General features: G+C 43.2%; 1 protein-coding gene across 3 annotated transcripts in view; it reads left to right on the top strand.

Annotated features, from left to right (window-relative positions):
• cd2ap (CD2-associated protein) overlaps positions 1-21,498 on the top strand; it is a 73,955-nt gene that overhangs the window by 10,695 nt on the left and 41,762 nt on the right. For 2 of the 3 annotated variants that reach the window (XM_036985112.1, XM_021612084.2), the window contains exon 2: positions 11,237-11,397. In XM_036985112.1, the coding sequence (XP_036841007.1) occupies positions 11,237-11,397 (161 nt within the window). The remainder of the gene's footprint in view (positions 1-11,236; positions 11,398-21,498) is intronic. The other variant, XM_021612085.2, reaches the window with a different exon arrangement.

The raw sequence follows: 21,498 nt of genomic DNA, 5'->3' as shown, positions 1-21,498 counted from the left end.
CTGAACAAGGCAGTTAACCCACCGTTCCTAGGCCGTCATTGAAAGTAAGAATGTGTTCTTAACTGACTTGCCTAGTTAAATAAAGCTAAAAAAAACATTTGGGCAAATCGGCGCCCAAAAATACAGATTTCCGATTGTTATCAAAACTTGAAATCGGCCCCAATTAATCGGCCATTCCGATTAATCGGTCGACCTCTAGTACATAGTAGCTCAGTAGCACCAACATTTGGTTTGGACTAGCTAACTAGCTAACGTTAGTCAGTTGGAATTCAACTGAACAAAAATATAAACGCAATTTGTAAAGTCTTGGTCCCATTTTTCATGAGCTAAAATAAAAGATCCCAGAAATGTTCCATTTGCACAAATAGCTTTTTGATCTATAATTTGTGTACATCCCTGTTAATGAGGATTTCTCCTTTGCCAAGATAATCCATCCAGCTAACAGGTGTAGCGTATCAAGAAGCTGATTAAGCGGCATGATCATTACACAGGTGTGCCTTGTGCCGGGGACAACAAAAAGCCACTCTAAAATGTGCAGTTTTGTCACACAACCTATGTCTTCCCAGTCACGTGATATCCATAGATTAGGGCCTAATTAATTCATTTCAATTGATTGATTTCCTTATGAACTGTTGCATTTTATATTTTTGTTTGGTAACATTGGTTCTCCATATGACGTTGACAAATAGCGACATTGTACGTGTGGGTGCCCCGAGAATCGAGCCCACGACCCTGATAGTGCAAGCACCATGCTCTACCTACTGAGCCATACAGGCATTGTAGGTAGTTCCGCAGATATCCGGAAATCAATTATTCAGTATTTAAAAACACTAAAATATAACTAAGTCTTTGATCCCACTGTGTTTTTACTTTGAGTAAAAACTCATCGCTTCCTACCCTTTAAGCCTTTAGGTGTAGTTAACCTCGTACCTTGTGCAAAGTCAAAGTATCAGGCCTCCAACTTTAACTTTGCTATTTAACTACCACACACACACACACACATCAGAAGCTTTTCCGATCAGTGGGAAAGTATGAAGTTATGAGTTTCCTCTCTGCTGATATGGTGGATAGCAGTTAGTCAGTCAATGTGTGTGTGCATACTGTGTGAGCGTGTACTACATTCTAGAGGAGCCAGGGTCGAGCTGCTCAGAATGCGGCTGGCATGCAGGTCGCCTTCGTGGCCTTGACTGTTTCTCCCTCTCCAATTTTATACATCGCACTGTCACTGGGTTACGTAAGCCACACATTGAAACAGAGCCCGACCAGGAAGTACTCTAGTGAGGGGAAACAATCATCTGGATCTGGAGGTCTTTTCTATCCAGCTGTCTCTGGCTCAGCCTTGAGAAAATGTCCTTCTTGAGTAATTTCACTTCTACACTAGGCCAGGGTAGGCCCCGGGGCAGTTGTACATTCTGTCTCAAGCAGTATGTAAATTCTAAATTGAAACTCTAAAGGAAACAAAAACATATATATGAAGGATATAGTGTGTCAGACTAGCTAGACTTGACGTGGAAGTATGTGCGCGAGTAAACACGATGGTCCGACTCAAAATGGTCTGGATGTAACAGCTTCTAATAAAGTAGGTAAAAGTGCCAATGTTTAGGCCTAGGTATTGGCTAGATAGTAATGAGACTAGATCATTGTCTGGCTCTCTACACTTCTCTTTTATAAGGTGTTAAAATCAGAAATCCCAGTCACATAAGCTTTATGATCAACTAGGCTACATGTTTAATGCCCACTTTATGACAAGTTTAGTTGAGCTTGACCTTACTACCCCCTCCCGGATGTTGACTAGTTCATCCCTAATGTGTTCTGTAATTGCATCACTGGTCATTGATTGAACAGCAGTCTCAGATGGGATAACTACAGCTTTTACGCCAATATAGGACTAAGATTGTTTTCTACTACACCGGCTCTGACGCTCTTCAGATGTGGCAGGGCTTGCAAATTACCTAAATGCCTTCTATGCTTGCTTCGAGGCAAGCAACACCGAACCATGTGTAAGAGCACCAGCTGATCCAGACGACTGTGATCACGTGCTCCGTAGCCGATGTGAGTAAGACATTTAAACAGGTTAACATTCACAAGGCCGCAGGGCCAGATGGATTACCAAGACATGTACTCGGAACAAACACTGACCAGCTGGCAAGTAAGTGTCTCGCTGACCCAGTCTGTAATACCTACATGTTTCAAGCAGGCCACCATAGTCCCTGTACCCGAAGCACTCACATCTGTAGCCATGAAATGCTGTGAAAGGCTAGTCATGGCTAACATCAACAACACCATCCCAGACATCCTGAATCCACTCCAATTTGCAGAATGCACCATAGTGCCCTCAAAGCTCATCCCTAAGCTAAGGTCCCTGGGACTGAACATCTCCCTCTGCAACTGGATCCTGGACTTCCTGACGGACTGCTCACAGGTGGTGAGGGTAGGCCAGAACACATCTGCCATGCTGAACCTCAACTCGGGGCCCCTCAGGTTACTCTCCTCCTGTACTCCCTGTTCACTCACGACTGTGTGGCCGCACATGACTTCAATACCATCAAGTTTGCCGACGCCACGACATTTGTAGGCCTGGTCGACGATGAAACGGCCTATAGGGAGGACAGCCTCTCCCTCAGTGTCGGTAAGAAAAAGGAGCTGATCGCAAACTATAGGAAAGGGGGGACTGGGGACGCCCCTCATTCACAATGAGGGGGCTGTAGTGGAGCACGTTGAGAGCTTCAAGTTCCGTGGTGTCCCCATCACTAAGGATCTATCATGGTCCAAACACACCACCACAGTCGTCAAGAGGGGACGACAATGCCTGTTGGAGACAGATTTGGCAAGGACCCACAGATCCTCAAAGTTCTACAGCTGCACCATTGAGAGCGTCTTGACTGGCTTCATCACCACTTGGTATGACAATTGCTTGTCATCCGACCAAGGCACTACAGAGGGTAGTGCGTACGTCCCAGTACATCACTGGGGCCGAGCTCCCTGCCTTCCAGGACCTCTATACCAGGCGGTGTCAAGAGGAAGGCCCTAAAAATTGTCCGACTCCAGCCACAGACTGTTCTCTCTGGTACCTTATTCTAAAATGGATGAAATAATATCCCATAACAACAAAGCAAAAAAAGGTTTGTAGACATTTTTGCCAATGTAAAACTTTTTTTTTATTACTGTGAAATACCACATCTAGACCCTTTACTCAGTACTTTGTTTAAGTACTGAGTAAAGCGATTACAACCTTGAGTCTTCTTGGGTATGCCACTACAAGCTTGGCACACCTGTATTTGGGGAGTTTCTCCCATTCTTCTCTGCAGATCCTCTCAAGCTCTGTCAGGTTGGATGGGGAGCATCGCTGTGGGTGAAGTCCGTGCTCTGACTGGGCCACTCAAGGACATTGAGACTCCTGTGGTGTCTTGGCTGTGTGTTTAGGGTCATTGTCCTGTTGGAAGGTGAACCTTTGCTCCCAGTCTCAGGTCCTGAGAGCTCTGGAGCAGGTTTTCATCAAGGATCTCTCTGTACTTTGCTCTGTTATTCTTTCCCTCGATCCTGACTAGTCTTCCAGTAACTGCTGCTGAAAGACATCCACACAGCATGATGCTGCCACCACCATGCTTCACCATAGGGTTGGTATTTGCCAGGTGATGAACGGTGCCTGGTTTCCTCCAGACGTGACGCTTGGCAGAGAGTTCAATCTTGGTTTCATCAGACCAGAGAATCTTGTTTCTCATGGTCAGAGTCCTTTAGGTGCCTTTTGGAAAACTCCAAGCGGGCTGTCATGTGCCTTTTTACTGAGGAGTGGCTTCTGTCTGGTCACTCTACCATAAAGACCTGATTGGTGGATCGCTACAGAGTGATTGATAGAGTGCTGCAGAGATGGTTGTCCTTCTGGAAGGTTCTCCCATCTCCACAGAGGAACTTGGGAGCTCTGTCAGTGACCATAATGTAACAAAATGTGGAAAAGTCTAGGGGTCTGAATACTATCCGAATGCGCTGTATACAGCTATTATATTTTCTACTCCCTATATATAGCCATGTTATTTTTACTCTTTATTTTTTTGTTATTCACAGTGTCACTTTCATTTCATGTTTTTTTTTTTCTTTTTTTACTCTGCATTGTTGAAGGACCCGTAAGCAAGCATTTCACTGCTAGTCTACACCTGTTGTATACGAAGCATGTGACAGTTACAATATTGTATCTGATTGTACCTACTTTTTCCATTACTATGATTTCAGCCCCCTTGGTAATGCATTGCTTTGTGTTTCAAAAACGTCCCTCTCTTGAAAGCAAACGCAAACGCGGTCTTCATGAACCGGGCCCCATTCTGCTCTGTCGGCCACTGGCAGTGGCATCATAAAAGAAGCTTCTCAATCAGTATTACTGGACAGCAGCTCAACATTGGGATTGGTCCAGGGGGAAAAAAAAAACCTTGTCACTAGCAATCAATTGAATCTGAAATTGCAGGTCATGGCATTTGCCTAGCCTACAACATCCACCAATGACCCAGCCTGCATGGCTGGCTGTCTTGGATTATGTTTTATCCCATTGTCTGATAAACATCTCCTTTCTCAAATAGCACTTTTTAAAAAAAAGCATTTTCACAGGCTAGTTCCCAAGACATACACAGACAGACAAGCAGAGAGAACTGGAGGATATTGAGCAATGGGAGAGAGAAACTCTAAGTGCCTCCCTTATGAAACTGCTGTGGAACGAATCCCAAAGCTTTTGATCATCTCTATTGCTGACTCTCCCCTAAGTGTTGTTGTGACACAGTGTGTTTCTGTTGCCAAAGGGCCTGAGTGAGTTACTGAGCCCAGTCTCTCCCCTTAGTCTCCACTTCATTTAGCATTAGCATATAGCCTAGTCCTACCCTCCCTATTATGTTAGTTAGATCTATTCCAATGCTTGCCAATAATGGTGACTCACAAGAATGTGTACACTTACTTGGGGTTATTAATAGTGTTGTATGTTGAGTTGTCTTGGAATGTGCTCTGAGTTGAAGGCTTTTCCCCCACCCCCTTCTACTTACAGAGAAACAAACCTGTGTTTATTTGGTGACCTTGTATGGAACAGAATGCTTCAGGCTTGACTTTCAGAATGTGTTGTTTTGGTTTTATAGTGGGGCCCTTGGAATCAACACCCAGTTGCAAATGGTGTAGACTACATTCAGCCTAACTGAAGCAAACCAATGCTTTACATATCATGCCTTATTATTGTGCTAATGTGTGTGAAAGCAACTGAAATGTTTAATCAAACCTTTCAGTCATCTTTGTATCCAAAGATAGGCTATATGATGCTAGTAGTATTCAAGATTGTTCCTCTTTCACTTCAAGTAGGGCTTCACTTCTATTTCAACGGGTATGCTCTTAGGTCAGTTTGTTACAAGGCCACCACCTGTGGGGTGCTGTGTGTGTGTGTGTCGCCTGCCTGTCTCCCCCTGAGCGGGAGAGGATGCTGATTAGAGAGTGGAAGCCATGGTCCTGTTCTAATGACACAGTAATCTAGCAGCAGAGATATGGCTCTCATAAAGTCAACCCAACATGAAAGCTTTCATGAAAGCTTTTTAAGTCTGTCCGGCCCTCTTTGTTAGACATTTTAACTAGCCTTCTGCAGGACTGACTTTCCATCAAAAACACAAGTACCGTACACTGTAGGATAAAGAACATTTTAAGACATGTTTGTGTAGACAACCGTTGGTTAGCAAGGCAAGCCAGGCTATTTGACCACTGTCTCAGTCATCTGAATCATGGCAGCTCACTATTTATGTAAAGCCATGCTTTCAGACATTTGTCTCAATATAATTTACGTCGATAATGATGGCCACTTCAGCAGAAAAGCCTATTGGTAATTTGAAGCACAGTCAGTTGAAGCCATTCCCCTGCTGATCCTCAATGACCAATAGCCATCCCATGGTACTGTATGTGTTCTGACTAAGGCATTGTCAGCCTGGCAGCCCCGCTGACCTAAATCCTCAATAGTATGCCATTTAATGCACAGGCATGTCAGAAAGGCAGACAGGCCAGCAACGGGAAGCATAGCACGACACTGAATGGATATCTGAATCACAAATGAATCTAAGGGTTGTCATGTGTAGCCTGTGTGTCTGTGAGGGATGCTGGCATGCTCACACGACTTGCAAGTGTTCCATGAAAAAAAAGATCACCTTCCAATGTTGCAGTTGGTTTAGTACTTGGCCTGGCCGTTGGCGGTTCATTGGTTTTGCGCTTTGGTCGATCCAGGCTTGTAGCAGTGGTTGCATGGCCTCAAGCTACATTGGGACTCTACTGTACTGAAGCCCCCCCCCCCCCCATCGTCTGTTCAACAACATGGGCTGCTCTCACTATTGTGTCTTGGCGTCATAGTATTGATTGGTGTGATCTCTCCCTGTATATATTTGTCTACAGTGTTTCTTCCTGTCTTGGACGTGCCAGTGGTGTTATTTCATTAATCAGCGGACCCACTTTGTTCCAGTAGCACGCAGGGCACAGCTAGTCTGGACCTCTCTCTCACTGTGAGCATGTGCTTTCAAGCCAGCCGTGTGTGTGCAGTCCGCGCCCTAGGCCTACAGCAACTAAGATGTTTTGAGCAGGTTGAAGTATTCCATATTGCATAAAGTAGACCTATGCTCCTGGACCTGTTTTATCAGCCCAGGTCTCCTTCAAATCTCATGAAAGAGAACTGGAAGGAAGTTTCACCCACTGGTCAACATGGCACCTGAATGGAAGTATTCAGAAAGCCCCCAGCCTACTGTACTGGAATAGATGGCCATGCTGTACTAACAACCAATGTGCTGTGATGTTTTTAGGAAGGGATTTCATCCTGAGGAAAAAGCAAGAGGGCTTTCTTTGTCTCATTACACTGGCAGAAAAAGAACGAGTCAACACAGGACGATCTAAGACAAAACGGAGATGATTTAGCCCCTTTTATAGGTCAACGAGGATGCCTTTGGTAAAGGACACTTGGAGGCAAAACACGGTGGTATGAAAGCAGCTTGTGTCCCCATTCGGTGAATCTCCATTTACCCACCACTTATCTATATTAGCAGTGGTGTAGCCTACATTGAGAAGGCTCAGCAGGCCATGAAGCTGGGTTCAGACTAGAGGTTGACCGAGTATGATTTTTCAACGCCAATACCGATTATTGGAGGACCAAAAAAAGCCTCAAATAAATAATGAAACATGTTCAATTTGGTTTAAATAATGCAAAAACAAAGTGTTGGAGAAGAAAGTAAAAGTGCAATATGTGCCATGTAAAAAAGCTAACGTTTAACTTCCTTGCTCAGAACATGAGAACATATGAAAGCTGGTGGTTCCTTTTAACATGAGTCTTCAATATTCCCAGGTAAGAAGTTTTAGGTTGTAGTTATAGGAATTATAAGACTATTTCTCTCTATTATACCATTTGTATTTCATATACCTTTGACTATTGGATGTTCTTATAGGCACTTTAGTATTGCCTGTGTAATAGTATAGCTTCCGTCCCTCTCCTCGCCCCTACCTGGGCTCGAACCAGGAAAACACGACAACAGCCACCCTCGAAGCATCGGTACCCATCGCTCCACAAAAGCCGCGGCCCTTGCAGAGCAAGGGGAACAACTTCCAAGTCTCAGAGCGAGTGACATCACTGATTGAAATGCTATTAGCCTGCACCCCACTAACTAGCTAGCCATTTCACATCGGTTACACCAGTCTATTCTCGGGATTTGATAGGCTTGAAGTCATAAACAGCTCAATGCTTGAAGCACAGCGAAGAGCTGCTGGCAAATGCAGGAAAGTGTTTGAATGAATGCTTACGAGCCTGCTGCTGCCAACCATCGCTCAGTCAGACTGCTCTATCAAATATCAAATCATAGACTGAATTATAACATAATAACACACAGAGCCTTTGGTCATGGATATGGTCGAATCCGGAAACTATCATTTCGAAAACAAAACGTTTATTCTTTCATTGAAATACGGAACTGTTCCGTATTTTATCTAACGGGTGGCATCCCTAAGTCAGAAATGATAGTTTCCGGATTCGACCATATCAATGACCAAAGGCTCGTATTTCTGTGTGTTATTATGTTAGGGATTATTATTATTATTATTCCTGTTACAACTTTCAATGTTATGTCATGATTATGTACAATTCTGGCAAATTAATTACGGTCTTTGTTAGGAATAAATGGACTTCACACAGTTTGCAACGCGCAAGGTGGCACAAACTGCTGCATATACCCTGACAATTTCCCTAATTATAAGAAATTCATGTTAGCAGGCAATATTAACTAAATATGCAGGTTTAAAAATATATACTTGTGTACTGATTTTAAAGAAAGGCATTGATGTTTATGGTTAGGTTTGGTGCAACGACAGTGCTAAATCATCACCCGTTTGGCGAAGTAGGCTGTGATTCGATGAGAAATTAACCGATCGATTATATGCAACGCAGGACACGCTAGATAAACTAGTAATATCATCAACCATGTGTAGTTAACTAGTGATTATGTTAAGATTGATTGTTTTTTTTAATAAGATTAATGCTAGCTAGCAACTTACCTTGGTTTCTTGCTGCCCTCGCGTAACATGTAGTCAGCTTGCCATGCAGGCTCCTCGTGGAGTGCAATGTAAGGCAGGTGGTTAGTGCGCTGGACTAGTAACCGTAAGGTTGCAAAAACGAATCCCCGAGCTGACAAGGTAAAAATCTGTCGTTCTGCCCCTGAACAAGGCAGTTAACCCACCATCCTAGGCCGTAATTGAAAATAAGAATGTGTTCTTAACTGATTTGCCTAGTTAAATAAAGGTGTAAAAAAATAAAATAATAATCGGCCAAATCAGTGTCCAGAAATACAGATTTCCGATTGTTATGAAAACTTGAAATCGGCCCTAATTATTCGGCCATTCCGATTAATTGGTCGACCCCTTGTTCAGACCAGCAGTCTGTCTGCAGGGCATTGTTTACCACTGGCCACAGTCAGATGTTATCTCATCCTGTTGTTACACGGACAGAAATTAGGGGCTCATCCCTCCCGTCAGGGGGCCTCCATAAATGTGTTGTGGTGAAGCAAAGCGCAGTGCTTACAGAGATTAGCTTAAGGAGAAGTAAATAGCCTTATCTGTTGTGCCTGGGCAAATGATCGACGCTAGGGGAATAGATGGCATGGATCATTTAAGGAGCGAGAGTTTCTCTCTCTTTCTCTCTCTCTTTCTCTGTGTGTCAGTGAAGTAGCAGAGTGTCCTTGCCAGGCCTGAGTGAGGATGAGGATCTGAGTGTCTGGTGGCAGCCTAAGGAAAAGAGGCTGTTGCCTGGCTCCCCAAACTCCTTGCTCTGGCCAAACGCTACGCCACGCCCACAGACATTAGTTTCTTCTCCTGTCTGGATCTGAGTACCACCCCTACGATATCTAGAATGGATTGGGTAGAGATGATCCAATCGCTGAGTACCACCCCTACCATATCTAGAATGGATTGGTTAGAGATGATCCAATCGCTGAGTACCACCCCTACGATATCTAGAATGGATTGGTTAGAGATGATCCAATTGCTGAGTAACACCCTTCCATTTTGACGTCCCCACAAACTACTTCAACAATGGCAGTCTCAGACTGAAGTATGTAGCAAACAGAGCTACGGAAGAATTCCGTTTGCATCGTCAGGCAAAAGAGGCTGAGGGATCTTTCTGGCAGTCGTTCCGTTCCCACAGACTGGTCCCAGTCCAGCCTGGTGTTTTCAAGTCGTAATGGTTGAGGGTTTGGATCCGGGGAGGGAAATCTTGGATCTGCGATTAGGGTTAATTTCTCCCTGGCGCAGGCCCAGGCTGCTGGGCCAACACCGAGGATGATAGAGGAGCAGAGTCACAGAGCAAGCCTTCTGCTGCAGTAAGCTTGGTTGGTGTGTGTGTGCTGCTGCCCAGTGTGTGTGGTTTAGTGCTAAACTACGCCTCAGCTGGCACCGAGGCTCAGCCAAAGACGTTGCCAGCTACACTGCTGTGTGTGCGCGTGCATATTATCACAGCCTTTCGCGACTGTGTGCACCATTGACTCATTGATGTGCGTGTGTGCTGGAATGGTGTTTCTTTGTTCTTCTGGTTCTGCTTGTCTGTGTTGTCTAATGGTCCCATGTGTGTTGGCTAGGTTAGCACAACACCGCTCCTGACTAACATGGCACGCTGGATGCTCATTGGGCTACAAACTGTTGCGTAGTCCTATATTTATAGAAGCGGCCTGCCCTGACTAGCCAGCTGTTCCTCCTCCACATCATCATGGCCTCCGACACTGAGAGGGCAGGACACATCAGACAGAACAGCAGTGGCTGACTGGGCTAACACACTAGCTATCATTCTAATGCGAACAACAGTGGGCCAGATGACAGAATAGGGTCACAGGAGAGGATTTCGCCCTTGTTTATGATGGAGAACAGATAGTTTGGTCTAAGTCTAACAATCTCTCTATCTGACTGTAACCTTTATTTCCTGTGTTGCCACAAGGAGACTGGCTAGTACACTGTACTGCACTGTATTGCTGTGGCTTGCTTATCTCCCACATCGCTATGTAAATAACCGTGGTCAACAGAGATTGCGTCTGTGTGTGAGCGAACAACCAATCAGATTGGTTTCAGGCGTGTGAATGACTGAGTCGCTAGATATAGCCCATTCCCAGGGCACTGTAGACAAAATTACATGGCTAGGATCTACAAGTCTGTCATCTAGCAGATGACTGTCTTCTCTTCTCTCAAGGCTTGTTTTGGTGTGCTGTGGTCGGCTGACGATGATCACTGGATGGAGAAGTGGCAGACAGTCTAAAGGCCGGTTACTCGTTTTGAGAGCGTGGTCAATGTATTGACTGAGCCTCACTGAGTCACAAGGTGGTCTTGTCTAGACTGGATTGGTTTAGCAGAAAGTAGCAGATACCTAAAGAGTTCATATCATAGTAGGTTATGTGGTTTGATGCATCTGTGTTTTCCCAAAAATTTGCTTTGCTTTGTTGACCCTCCTAAATGCAAAAACATTCTTCATCCGCAACATGTTCAAGCATGCAGGGATGATCGGCGTCAATATTGAGTGAAGAGCTAGGATGATCAATTGCAATCATGAGTTGTGTGCAGTGATGCCCCCATATAGGCTAGCTGTTGCAAGGCTTAAATCTTAAGGAGCAGACTTCTATTGACATCAGGACTGTCCTGCCTCTACATGTCAAAACAATGTGTCTCGCAATCTCTATTGTTCTAATGGTAAGTCTTTCCATCGCTCTCTCCATCTCTCCAGTAGAGGTTGTGGTGGAGTATGAGTACGAAGCCCTCCATGAAGATGAGCTGACCCTTAGGCTGGGAGAAGTGATCAGGAACGTCCGCAGGATCGAGGAGGAGGGATGGATGGAGGGAGACCTCAACGGGAAGAGAGGACTCTTCCCTGACAACTTCGTCAAGGTGAGCAGAGCCTCTCCCTATTTAGACAATATTATGAGAATTCCGTTTGACAAGTACAGTAACGAAAAGACCCATATAGGAATCAAGCTCTGGCGTTGCAACATGAACCGTGTTCCCGGTTTTAACAAACAATCATGACTGCTGGTTGCAGACTTGGGACTCATAAACCCTGGTGCACCAGGAAATATTGCATTCCAGTTGAAGACATGCACACAATTCTCTTTCTAATGTACCGTGAAATGGAGTTGTCATAGTACTCATTGCAACTTTTACATCACGCTAGTTTTTACCATTTGAGGACCACTTTGGAAACAAGTGTTTTTTTTTAAATTAATACCTTAACCCTTTGCTCTCGTGGGATTTGGCCGGTATGGAAAGGACTAACTTGAAATGTTTCTTACAAAATAAATATGTAAAGCCTATGCATAACCATGGTAACAATTGAGAAGAGAACAGTTAGGCGATTATGGGAACATTATTAGACCAAAGGTGAGGGCACAACAGTTCACTTGACACAACACTGAATTAAAATGTTACTGTTGATTTTATGTACATTTTACATTTACTGTACTTTTTGCCGCATTTGTTGATAACGAAATCAGAAAATAATCTCTACATTCAGTACCATGATAATAATATTCCTGAAAAAGGTGTGTTAGGTGCAACATAAGACAAAATAAATGACAAGGGTTTGAGTGAGAGAACTAACTAGTGTCTCCAAGTGGCCACACATCTCTCCAAAGTGTGCACAGTTCCTAAGTCATTTCAATGCACTTTTATGACTGAAAGAAGAGTCTCCGACCAAAAGGTGTTTTTCGTTTTTTTTTTGCTCCTAGCTGTGCCGTTGAGGAGCAAGAACACTTGTAGTTGTTTTGTTTGGAACACAACCCTGCATCCCGGCATCACACAATTACCGTTTACACAATCCCAAAAATGTCAATTTTGTAGAACGCTGTCTGTGTCAGGTGTGTATCATTTGAAAGCCTGTTCTATTGCCAACATGACTAGCTAAGTTATAAAATAGAATATTACAGTGTTAGGCTTTAACAATGCAATTCAGGGAAACAGATCATCATTTTGGTGCGCATAGAAAGGAGTGCATTCAGGCCTGTGACAAACAGGCTCATTCTGTTCAGAACAACCCATGAAATGACGCCATGTCATCTTGTAACTAACTGTACATCAAACATAGTGATTATAAACATTGACACTGTATATGACATGAGTTTCATGATATGGACATTTGAAGTGCACATTTGGAGTTTTGGCTTGCTTGTATGACATCAACGCAGTATTTATTTTAATCCTCAATGCCTCATCTTTCAAAATAGATTGAGTCCTCTTAATTTACAGCATTTCTCTCACTCCGACAACAAAACATTTGCAAAAATTGCCCAATTACTGTGAGGGCTGGGGGCAACTTCTTGTCGCACACGGTGCTCAAGTTCAGAATGGCTGTCAGTCAAAACCCATACAGCGCTGTGAAGCGTAGAGCCAGAGCTCTGATGTCATTTATAGCATGTTACTGTGTTCCCCTTTTGGCGTTTATCAGTGCCTTAATCTGCCATTTTCAACCCATATACGGGTACGAGTGTAAATGGCTACGTATGTGCTCTGTGCGATCCTCTGGGAATACATTGTACATCTTTTATTTATATAAAATATATATATATATATATATATATATATATATATATATATATATATATATATATATATATATATATATATATATATATATATATATATATATATATATATATATATATATATATATATATATCAATTCTATTAAAGTTTTGTAATGAAGTCACAGAGAGCGGCTGCTCTTCCCTTTTCCATCCCTCCTGACTGTAACCCAGAGTAGTGAGATAGATAATTCACTAAGGAGTCTGGAAGCTGTGAGGAAGGATATATTGCTGTACTTAACTTTGCCCCCGGAAGCTGTTAGAAAATGTTTAGTCACAGAGGCACTTATAAAGGAATTGGTCTGTACTCGACGCCAATATGACAGGGTTCTTTGAGCTGTTGCTGAAGTGCATTATAATCAACAACTCTGCTCTGTGCAGGTGGAGGTGTTACTGTTTTGGGTGTTGGCAGTGCTGTCACACGTCTTCACCTTGTTTGCAATTTTGTCACCTCAGAGTCTTACTGAAATCAGTTTGTTTGGCCCTCCAAGTAGAAAATGGATGAAACTCCTTTCCTCAATATGTGATTGTTCTCAGTTTGTTGGAAATAGTGGCCAATTATGCAATAAAAGTTAGGTGTTTTCTGTATCTGCTACATTTGCTGTTTGTTCAGCTTCAACACCGTGAGCTATGCAAGTCAGCAGTAAACTCTATAGGGTGTTATTGTTCTAAGAATGGCCGTCAGTTTCCCTTGGGACAGAGCTTCGACTCGGCCATAGGAGGATGTCTCTCTTTCTCTCTTCCCTTTCAGCAGTCTGGCTCCTCCCAAGGTCTCTCAACTCCTTGCCCCCGGCTGTCTTTCTTGGCTTGCTTTCCTTTTAATTTTTTTAAATGGATTGAATGAATGCATTGAAATAGTTTAATAATTTATCATTCAGGAGTTGCTTGAGTCAGGACACTGGTTGAGTCGGGAAGCTGGTCTCCAGTTGGCACAGGAATATAGACTCGCTGACCTGCGTGAGAGAAGCAACACACAAACACACACATTGTTGCTGTCTGTCTCCTCTGCTGTGGAAATGCCCAGTCAACATGTGTAAACCAGGAAGCGGATGGAGTGGGGTCAGTCTCCGGCTAGCCCTCTCATCCATACTGGTTTATCCCTTCACTGGCCGGACAGGGGCAGAGCCAGGGAGTGTGAGGAGTGGACAGAGCCAGCGGCCTAGCCCTGTAATACTTCACATACCCCAATCATATGTGAGTGGGACTTTGCTGACGTTGGCTGCTTACCCCTCCAGACACACAGTTAAACTCTTGATATGGATAGACTATGTAGGGCCCGCCCTGTAAAATCTGCAATGCGGAGAATGTGAATGGAATCAGAGTCCAGACATTAAAACTGATTATTTATTTTAAAAAATGTATCACACTCAGTAGGGAATCAACTAAATGTATTGAACATGTTTTAATTTGCCCAAGTTTATCATAAGACATGAACAGAATGCATCAGTGATTCGTGTTTCCTGCAACTTCCTGAAGAGGCAGCAAGAATTCCCCCGCCTGTGTCTGTAGGTGTGGTGCGCGCTCCCACTTAGTGTAGCCGTTAACGACGATGCTTATGAAAAATCTTCTGGTGACATTCTCAATTAAGTACAAAGTAGTCTATTCATACCTGGCAGAATGATATGATTATTTGCATCAATCCAGTAGGTATTTGTTTAGCATACTCTACCATCACATGTGCGCCACAAAAGCAGCACTAAATCACAGCCTTTTGCTTGGTGCACATTGGAATTAAAGGATAACTACACCCAAAATCTATATTTCGAAAACATTTCCCAGACCTCAAGTGGTCTCCTGATGTGGTTTAAGCATTGTTGTGGACTTAGAACATCCAATTTAATTGTTTTTTCATTTAAAATATTTTATTTTTGAGAGCGAATACCTGAAAGAACTGTGGAAAATGTAAACAAAAAAAATAAAGGAGAGTTTTTTTTTTCTCTATCGGTCAAATAATAATAAAACCTTCTATATGGCTGTAACTTTTTGCCCCTTGAACTCAGGATCTATTCAGGAAATGAATCTAATAGTCAGGGTGCGATACTGCGACCACAGTCACATTTGCGACCATTTGACCAGTGCCTGTGATTCATTTTTTCCCCTTCCCTTGGTCACGTTAGTTTCACATTCTGTTATGATTGTGAATTTGCATATTTAAAAAGTAATGTGCAAATGACCAAAAATAAACCAACTTTCTGAAGAGGCAACAATGGCACGGGAATGCCCGTCTGTGATAAAGGGCGGCAGGTAGCCTAGCGGTTAAGAGCATTGGGCCAGTAACCGAAAGGTTGCTGGTTCAAATCCCTGAGCCGGCTAGGGGGAAAAAATCGGTCGACGTGCCTTTGAGCAAGACACTTAACCCTAATCGCTCCTGTAAGTCGCTCTGGATAAGAGCTTCTGATAAATGTCTAAAATGTAAATGTGATCAGGGTTAGACATACAGGGCTGTCTGCTGGCCCGGGGAGGTTTTGGAAACACTCCAGGCCAGTTGATCATCCCCAAGTAATAATATTGGGATAATGCTTTTGGTTAAATCCGAAGGATTCCCGAAGCTGTTCGTCAAGTTTTTTTTTATCATGTACGCTGCACACGTACAGTGTAGCCTATAGATAATCTGTCGGGCAGAAAGAGTGCGCAGCTCTCAAACAGCTGGTTGTTGCTCAGATTATTATTTGGGCCAGTAGCTTTTTTTGCACTGGCCTGGTGTGCCACTGGCAAATTTACCTGAATGTCGAGCACTGTGTGTGCAGTGCACGTAGTGCTTATATGTCTACCACTTTGTGTAGGCCTTAGCGATGCCAATGATAGCCTACCTGTCTTTAGGTAGATTGTAAGGCAATTAATTAAAATGTAATGCAGGCACATTATGAGGCACGGACCAGGTCATTATAAATTGTGACCCAATTCAGGAAACTAGGTGTACGTCACAACTTCACAGGATAGCCGTTTGAATGTAAAAAATATTTTTTATCAAAATGCGTTTTTTGGCAGAAATGCCTTTTCGAACATGTGAACTTATACAAACAAATTTGTATGCTATCTGTAAATATGAATAAATTGGTAAATTATGAACCTTGTTGGTTAAGCCACAGAAAAAGTGAGCAACCTTCCCACTAGCCATGATTGGCCATATTCAAGGCTTCTGTCTATTTGAGCTCGTCAGTCTGTGTTGGTAATCCTGTCGAACTCAACTTTTTTTAAACATGTGTAGTGGTGCTCTCCTTTCTGGAGAATCAAGTTTTGAAAACATTGGAATTAATGTATGATAGCTAAAGAGATGGAGAAAACACCCGTCTCCGGATTACATCTTCAAACTAAGGGAAACAGTGGAATGGCATTCCTGACAGGAATCCATCATGCTTGATGATGTGTTCAGTTAAGATAGTCTAGTGTTAGCTAGCTACATTTTCAGATATTACACGTTTCTAATTTTGACAGTGGTTTCATTTCAAGCTAAAGTGTATTGATAGCTAGCAGGCTCCCTAGCTAACATTTATTTGTTTTCCAGAGCCGTTTGCTTTTCTAGTTATACCATAATGTTAGCTAGCTAACATTGGACCTGGTTGGTTAGCTTCCAGCACTGTGGCATTGCTGGCACGTTGTTCATTGTTGCTTACCTAGCTAGCTATATGTCTTATGCTAGTCAGTAAATATCTGCAAAAAGGTGTTATGAAAGTTTTGCCAGCAGAGCTGGTTAGACTGTTTTCATGTTATCCAGAGGTAAACAAATCATCGGCCAAAGCGTCAAGTGTGCGCTCCGAGAGCGAAGCGAGATGGGTGGGGCTAAAGCTTAAGATGGCGTGAACAATGTAGAATGGTTGTAGACAAAGAAGAGCTCTTCACTAGATACCAAAACATTCAAAGGCCATTTTCTCAAAAGTGAATTTACAAGTTCATCAACTTTCAAAGCAGAATGACTTTCCCGTTGTTCCTCATGCAGTATATAAAATACCATTTTGTAGCTCTTTTTATACCATTTTGAGTCTCTACTTTTATCCAATGTAAAAAAAAAAAAAAAGACACCATTTCACATTTTGCTACATAAGACCAAATCTAGGCGGTAAGTCACAATTATACAATATATACAATGATATATATTTTTTTATATTCTCTGCTTCAAAAAAATAAAGGGAACACTTAAACAACACAATGTAACTCCAAGTCAATCACACTTCTGTGAAATCAAACTGTTCACTTAGGAAGCAACACTGATTGACAAATTTCACATGCTGTTGTGCAAATGGAATAGACAACAGGTGGAAATTATAGGCAATTAGCAAGACACCCTCAATGAAGGAGTGGTTCTGCAGGTGGTGACCACAGACCACTTCTCAGTTCCTATGCTTCCTGGCTGATGTTTTGGTCACTTTTGAATGCTGGCGGTGCTTTCACTCTAGTGGTAGCATGAAACGGAGTCTACAACCCACACAAGTGGCTCAGGTAGTGCAGCTCATCCAGGATGGCACATTAATGTGAGCTGTGGCAAGAAGGTTTGCTGTGTCTGTCAGCGTAGTGTCCAGAGCATGGAGGCGCTACCAGGAGACAGGCCAGTGCATCAGGAGACGTGGAGGAGGCCGTCAACCCAGCAGCAGGACCGCTACCTCACTTTGTGCGAGGAGGAGCAGGAGGAGCACTGCCAGAAAGCAGGTTCACACTGAGCATATGTGACAGAGTCTGGAGACGCCGTGGAGAATGTTCTGCTGCCTGCAACATCCTCCAGCATGACCAGTTTGGCGGTGGGTCAGTCATGGTGTGGGGTGGCATTTCTTTGGGGGGCCGCACAGCCCTCCATGTGCTCGCCAGAGGTAGCCTGACTGCCATTAGGTACCGAGGTGAGATCCTCAGACCCCTTGTGAGACCATATGCTGGTGCGGTTGGCCCTGGGTTCCTCCTAATGCAAGATAATGCTAGACCTCATGTGGCTGGAGTGTGTCAGCAGTTCCTGCAAGAGGAAGGCATTGATGCTATGGACTTGCCCGCCCTTTCCCCAGACCTGAATCCAATTGAGCACATCTGGGACATCATGTCTCGCTCCATCCACCAACGCCACGTTGCACCACAGACTGTCCAGGAGTTGGCGGATGCTTTAGTCCAGGTCTGGGAGGAGATCCCTCAGGAGACCATCCGCCACCTCATCAGGAGCATGTCCAGACGTTGTAGGGAGGTCATACAGGCACGTGGAGGCCACACACACTACTGAGCTTCATTTTGACTTGTTTTAAGGACATTACATCAAAGTTGGATCAGCCTGTAGTGTGGTTTTCCACTTTTAATTTTGAGTGTGACTCCAAATCCAGACCTCCATGGGTTGATAAATTTGATTTCCATTGATCATTTTTGTGTGATTTTGTTGTCAGCACATTCAACTATGTAAAGAAAAAAGTATTTAATAAGAATATTTCATTCATTCAGATCTAGGATGTGTTATTTTAGTGTTCCCTTTATTTTTTTGAGCAGTGTATAAACAAATGTGTGCTGGTGCCACGAACTGAAAAAGTTAGTATCACCAGTGGAAAGAGTTAGTGTCGAATTCCTGATATTAGTTGTTTTTTTACAACCTTGCAAGTGGAACAGTATTAGTCTATAATATGATCGTTTTCTGTAGAATCAGCATGTGAGGGCTCTGCAAAGCAGGTTCAAAAGCAGGTTGCCATTAGCTCTTACTTGTTTAGCGAGGCGGACTCCACTGGAGACAGAGATTTCAGAGTGCTTTTTCGAGCATTCCTGAGAGATTCCGGCAGAGTGAGTAGAGCGGGCTGTGGCTGGCTGGCTGCTGTCCTAGCCTTTTTCTATGGTCTGAGCTGGAATTGGGGCAGGTCTCAACATGAGCAGACACAGGCCCATAGAGCAGTAAAGTAAACGTTTACATATACACTCAGAGCGTACTGTATTCTATCAGTTACTAGTGGTTAATTTTGTGGAAATGTTCAAGCACACAAGGTGAGAAACCTGTGTCAGAGGAGAACTGTTGGAGTTGCTCAAATGTGTGTGCTTATGAGGAGTCTAAGGGCCTGTTAAAGCACTCTGAGGAGGAATGTCCCTGTGTAGTTGCTGCAGCACAGCTCAGTGAATAATGGCATTTCTGAGGAGGGTGTGGACATAGGTCTACAAAATGGTTGATTCCACTTCCACAGTTAAAGGGAAAGCCTTGTCCTACATGAGCTTAAGCGTTAGCGCTAGATAAAGTGATTGACTACACATGACATGATAGATGTTTGGCCTGTGAAAGTTACCTTGGAAGTTCAATATGAAGGCATCATATCTGTATGCTATCAGTTCATGATTTGTAGGTTTTGTGTTCCCATTTACCATTCAAATCAGGGATACACGATATATCGGTGAGCATATCAGGAACCGGCCGACATTAGCTAAAAATGCCAACGTCGGTATCGGCTGTCTAGTTTAACGCCGATGTTAAAAACCGATGTCAAAGGTAACGTGCATACCTATAAATTGTAGGTATGACGTAATAACGCCACTTAAAATGTTGCGCTACACACGCAACACTGCATTCCTAACCTAGCCCACACAATGTCTGATGTGTGGATCGAGCAGTCATTTGAAAGAGTAAGAAAATTCCAGCAAGACAACTCTAAGGCAAAATCCATTAAAGCCAAGATCATGGATTTCATTGTCCTTGACAATCAACTGTTCTCTGTCATGGGTGATGTTGGCTTTCGCCGACTGGTCGAGCACCGGTGCACACTACCTAGTGCGCAATTTTTCAGATGTTGCCCTACCGGAGTTACACAGTAATGGCGTCACTGCTTTTAGCTTCACGACATGCATACTATGGAACGCCGTTTGGATCTTTGCGTGTCAAAAAAGATACAGTAGCACTGTCAAAGCTGTACAAAAAACTCTGCAAACACTGGCCACAAACGATGTGTTTTACAGTACCGCGTTGGTAATAAAGCATAATTTCTTCGACCGCAACTTCTGGGGTAACTAGCTCTATCTCGGTACCTAGCTATTACCAATACAACCAGCCTGAAAATGATGCCCAGTAGAAACTGCAGTCATTTCATTATTCTTAGCAATGATTTAGGAATCTTTGTGAGTAAGTATTAGCTAGGTTGCCACTTGTTGTTCGCCTATTGAAATTGACCTTCAGTTCATGAAAATATATAGCTAGCCAGCTACTTAACCCTGTTGCCCAAAGCTAAAGTTATAAGCAGCCAGATAGCCTCATCTGGCTAGTGAGGCTCTACCGTACCGGGTTATGTGTTGTGAAACTAGCTACAATAAAGATTAGGCACAATAGTGGAATTTGTGGTTTGTCTTCAAAATAAAAGTATGTCATTGACAGTGATGCAAATTAATACAAAAGTAAAATTTGGAGGTCGACCGATTTATCGGAATGGCCGATTTTAATTAGGGCCAATTTTCATAACAATCGGAAACCGGGATTTCGCCATTTTATTTTATTTTTTACACCTTTATTCAAGTCCGTTAAGAACACGTTCTTAGTTTCAATGACGGCCTAGAAACAGTGGCTTAACTGCCTTGTTCAGAGGCAGAACGACAGATTTTTACCTTGTCAGCTCGGGGATTCAATCTTGCAACCTTACAGTTAACTAGTCCAACGCTCTAACCACCTGCCTCTCATTGCACTCCACGAGGAGCCTACGTGTTACGCGAATGCAGTAAGAAGCCAAGGTAAGTTGCTAGCTAGCATTAAACGTATCTTATAAAAAAACAATCAATCAATCATAATCACTAGTTAACTACACATGGTTGATGATATTACTAGTTTATCTAGCGTGTCCTGCGTTGCATATAATCGATGCGGTGTGCATTCGCGGAAAAAGGACTGTCGTTGCTCCGTGTACCTAACCATAAACATCAATGCCTTTCTTAAAATCAATACACAGAAGTAATATTGTTAAACCTGCATATTTAGCTAAAAGAAATCCAGGTTAGCAGGCAATATTAACCAGGTGAAATTGTGTCACTTCTTTTGCGTTCATTGCACGCAGAGTCAGGGTATATGCGATAATAGTAAACGTTTTGTTTTCGAGATGGTAGTTTCCGGATTCGACCATATTAATGACCAAAGGCTCGTATTTCTGTGTGTTATTATGTTATAATTAAGTCTATGATTTGATATTTGATAGAACAGTCTGACTGAGCGATGGTAGGCAGCAGCAGGCTTGTAGGCATTCATTCAAACTGCGCTTTCGTGCGTTTTGCCAGCAGCTCTTCACTGTGCTTCAAGCATTGCGTTGTTTATGACTTCAAGCCTTTCAACTCCCGAGATTAGGCTGGTGTAACCGATGTGAAATGGCTAGCTAGTTAGCGGGGTGAGTGCTAATAGCATTTCAAACGTCACTCGCTCTGAGACTTGGAGTGGTTGTTCCCCTTGCTCTGCATTGGTAACGTTGCTTTGAGGATGGTTGTTGTCGATGTGTTCCTC

Source organism: Oncorhynchus mykiss, chromosome 8 (genome assembly GCF_013265735.2).
Source record: "Oncorhynchus mykiss isolate Arlee chromosome 8, USDA_OmykA_1.1, whole genome shotgun sequence".
Taxonomy (NCBI): domain Eukaryota; kingdom Metazoa; phylum Chordata; class Actinopteri; order Salmoniformes; family Salmonidae; genus Oncorhynchus; species Oncorhynchus mykiss.
Note: the sequence above shows the minus strand (reverse complement) of the source record. Positions and strands in the feature narration are given on the sequence as shown.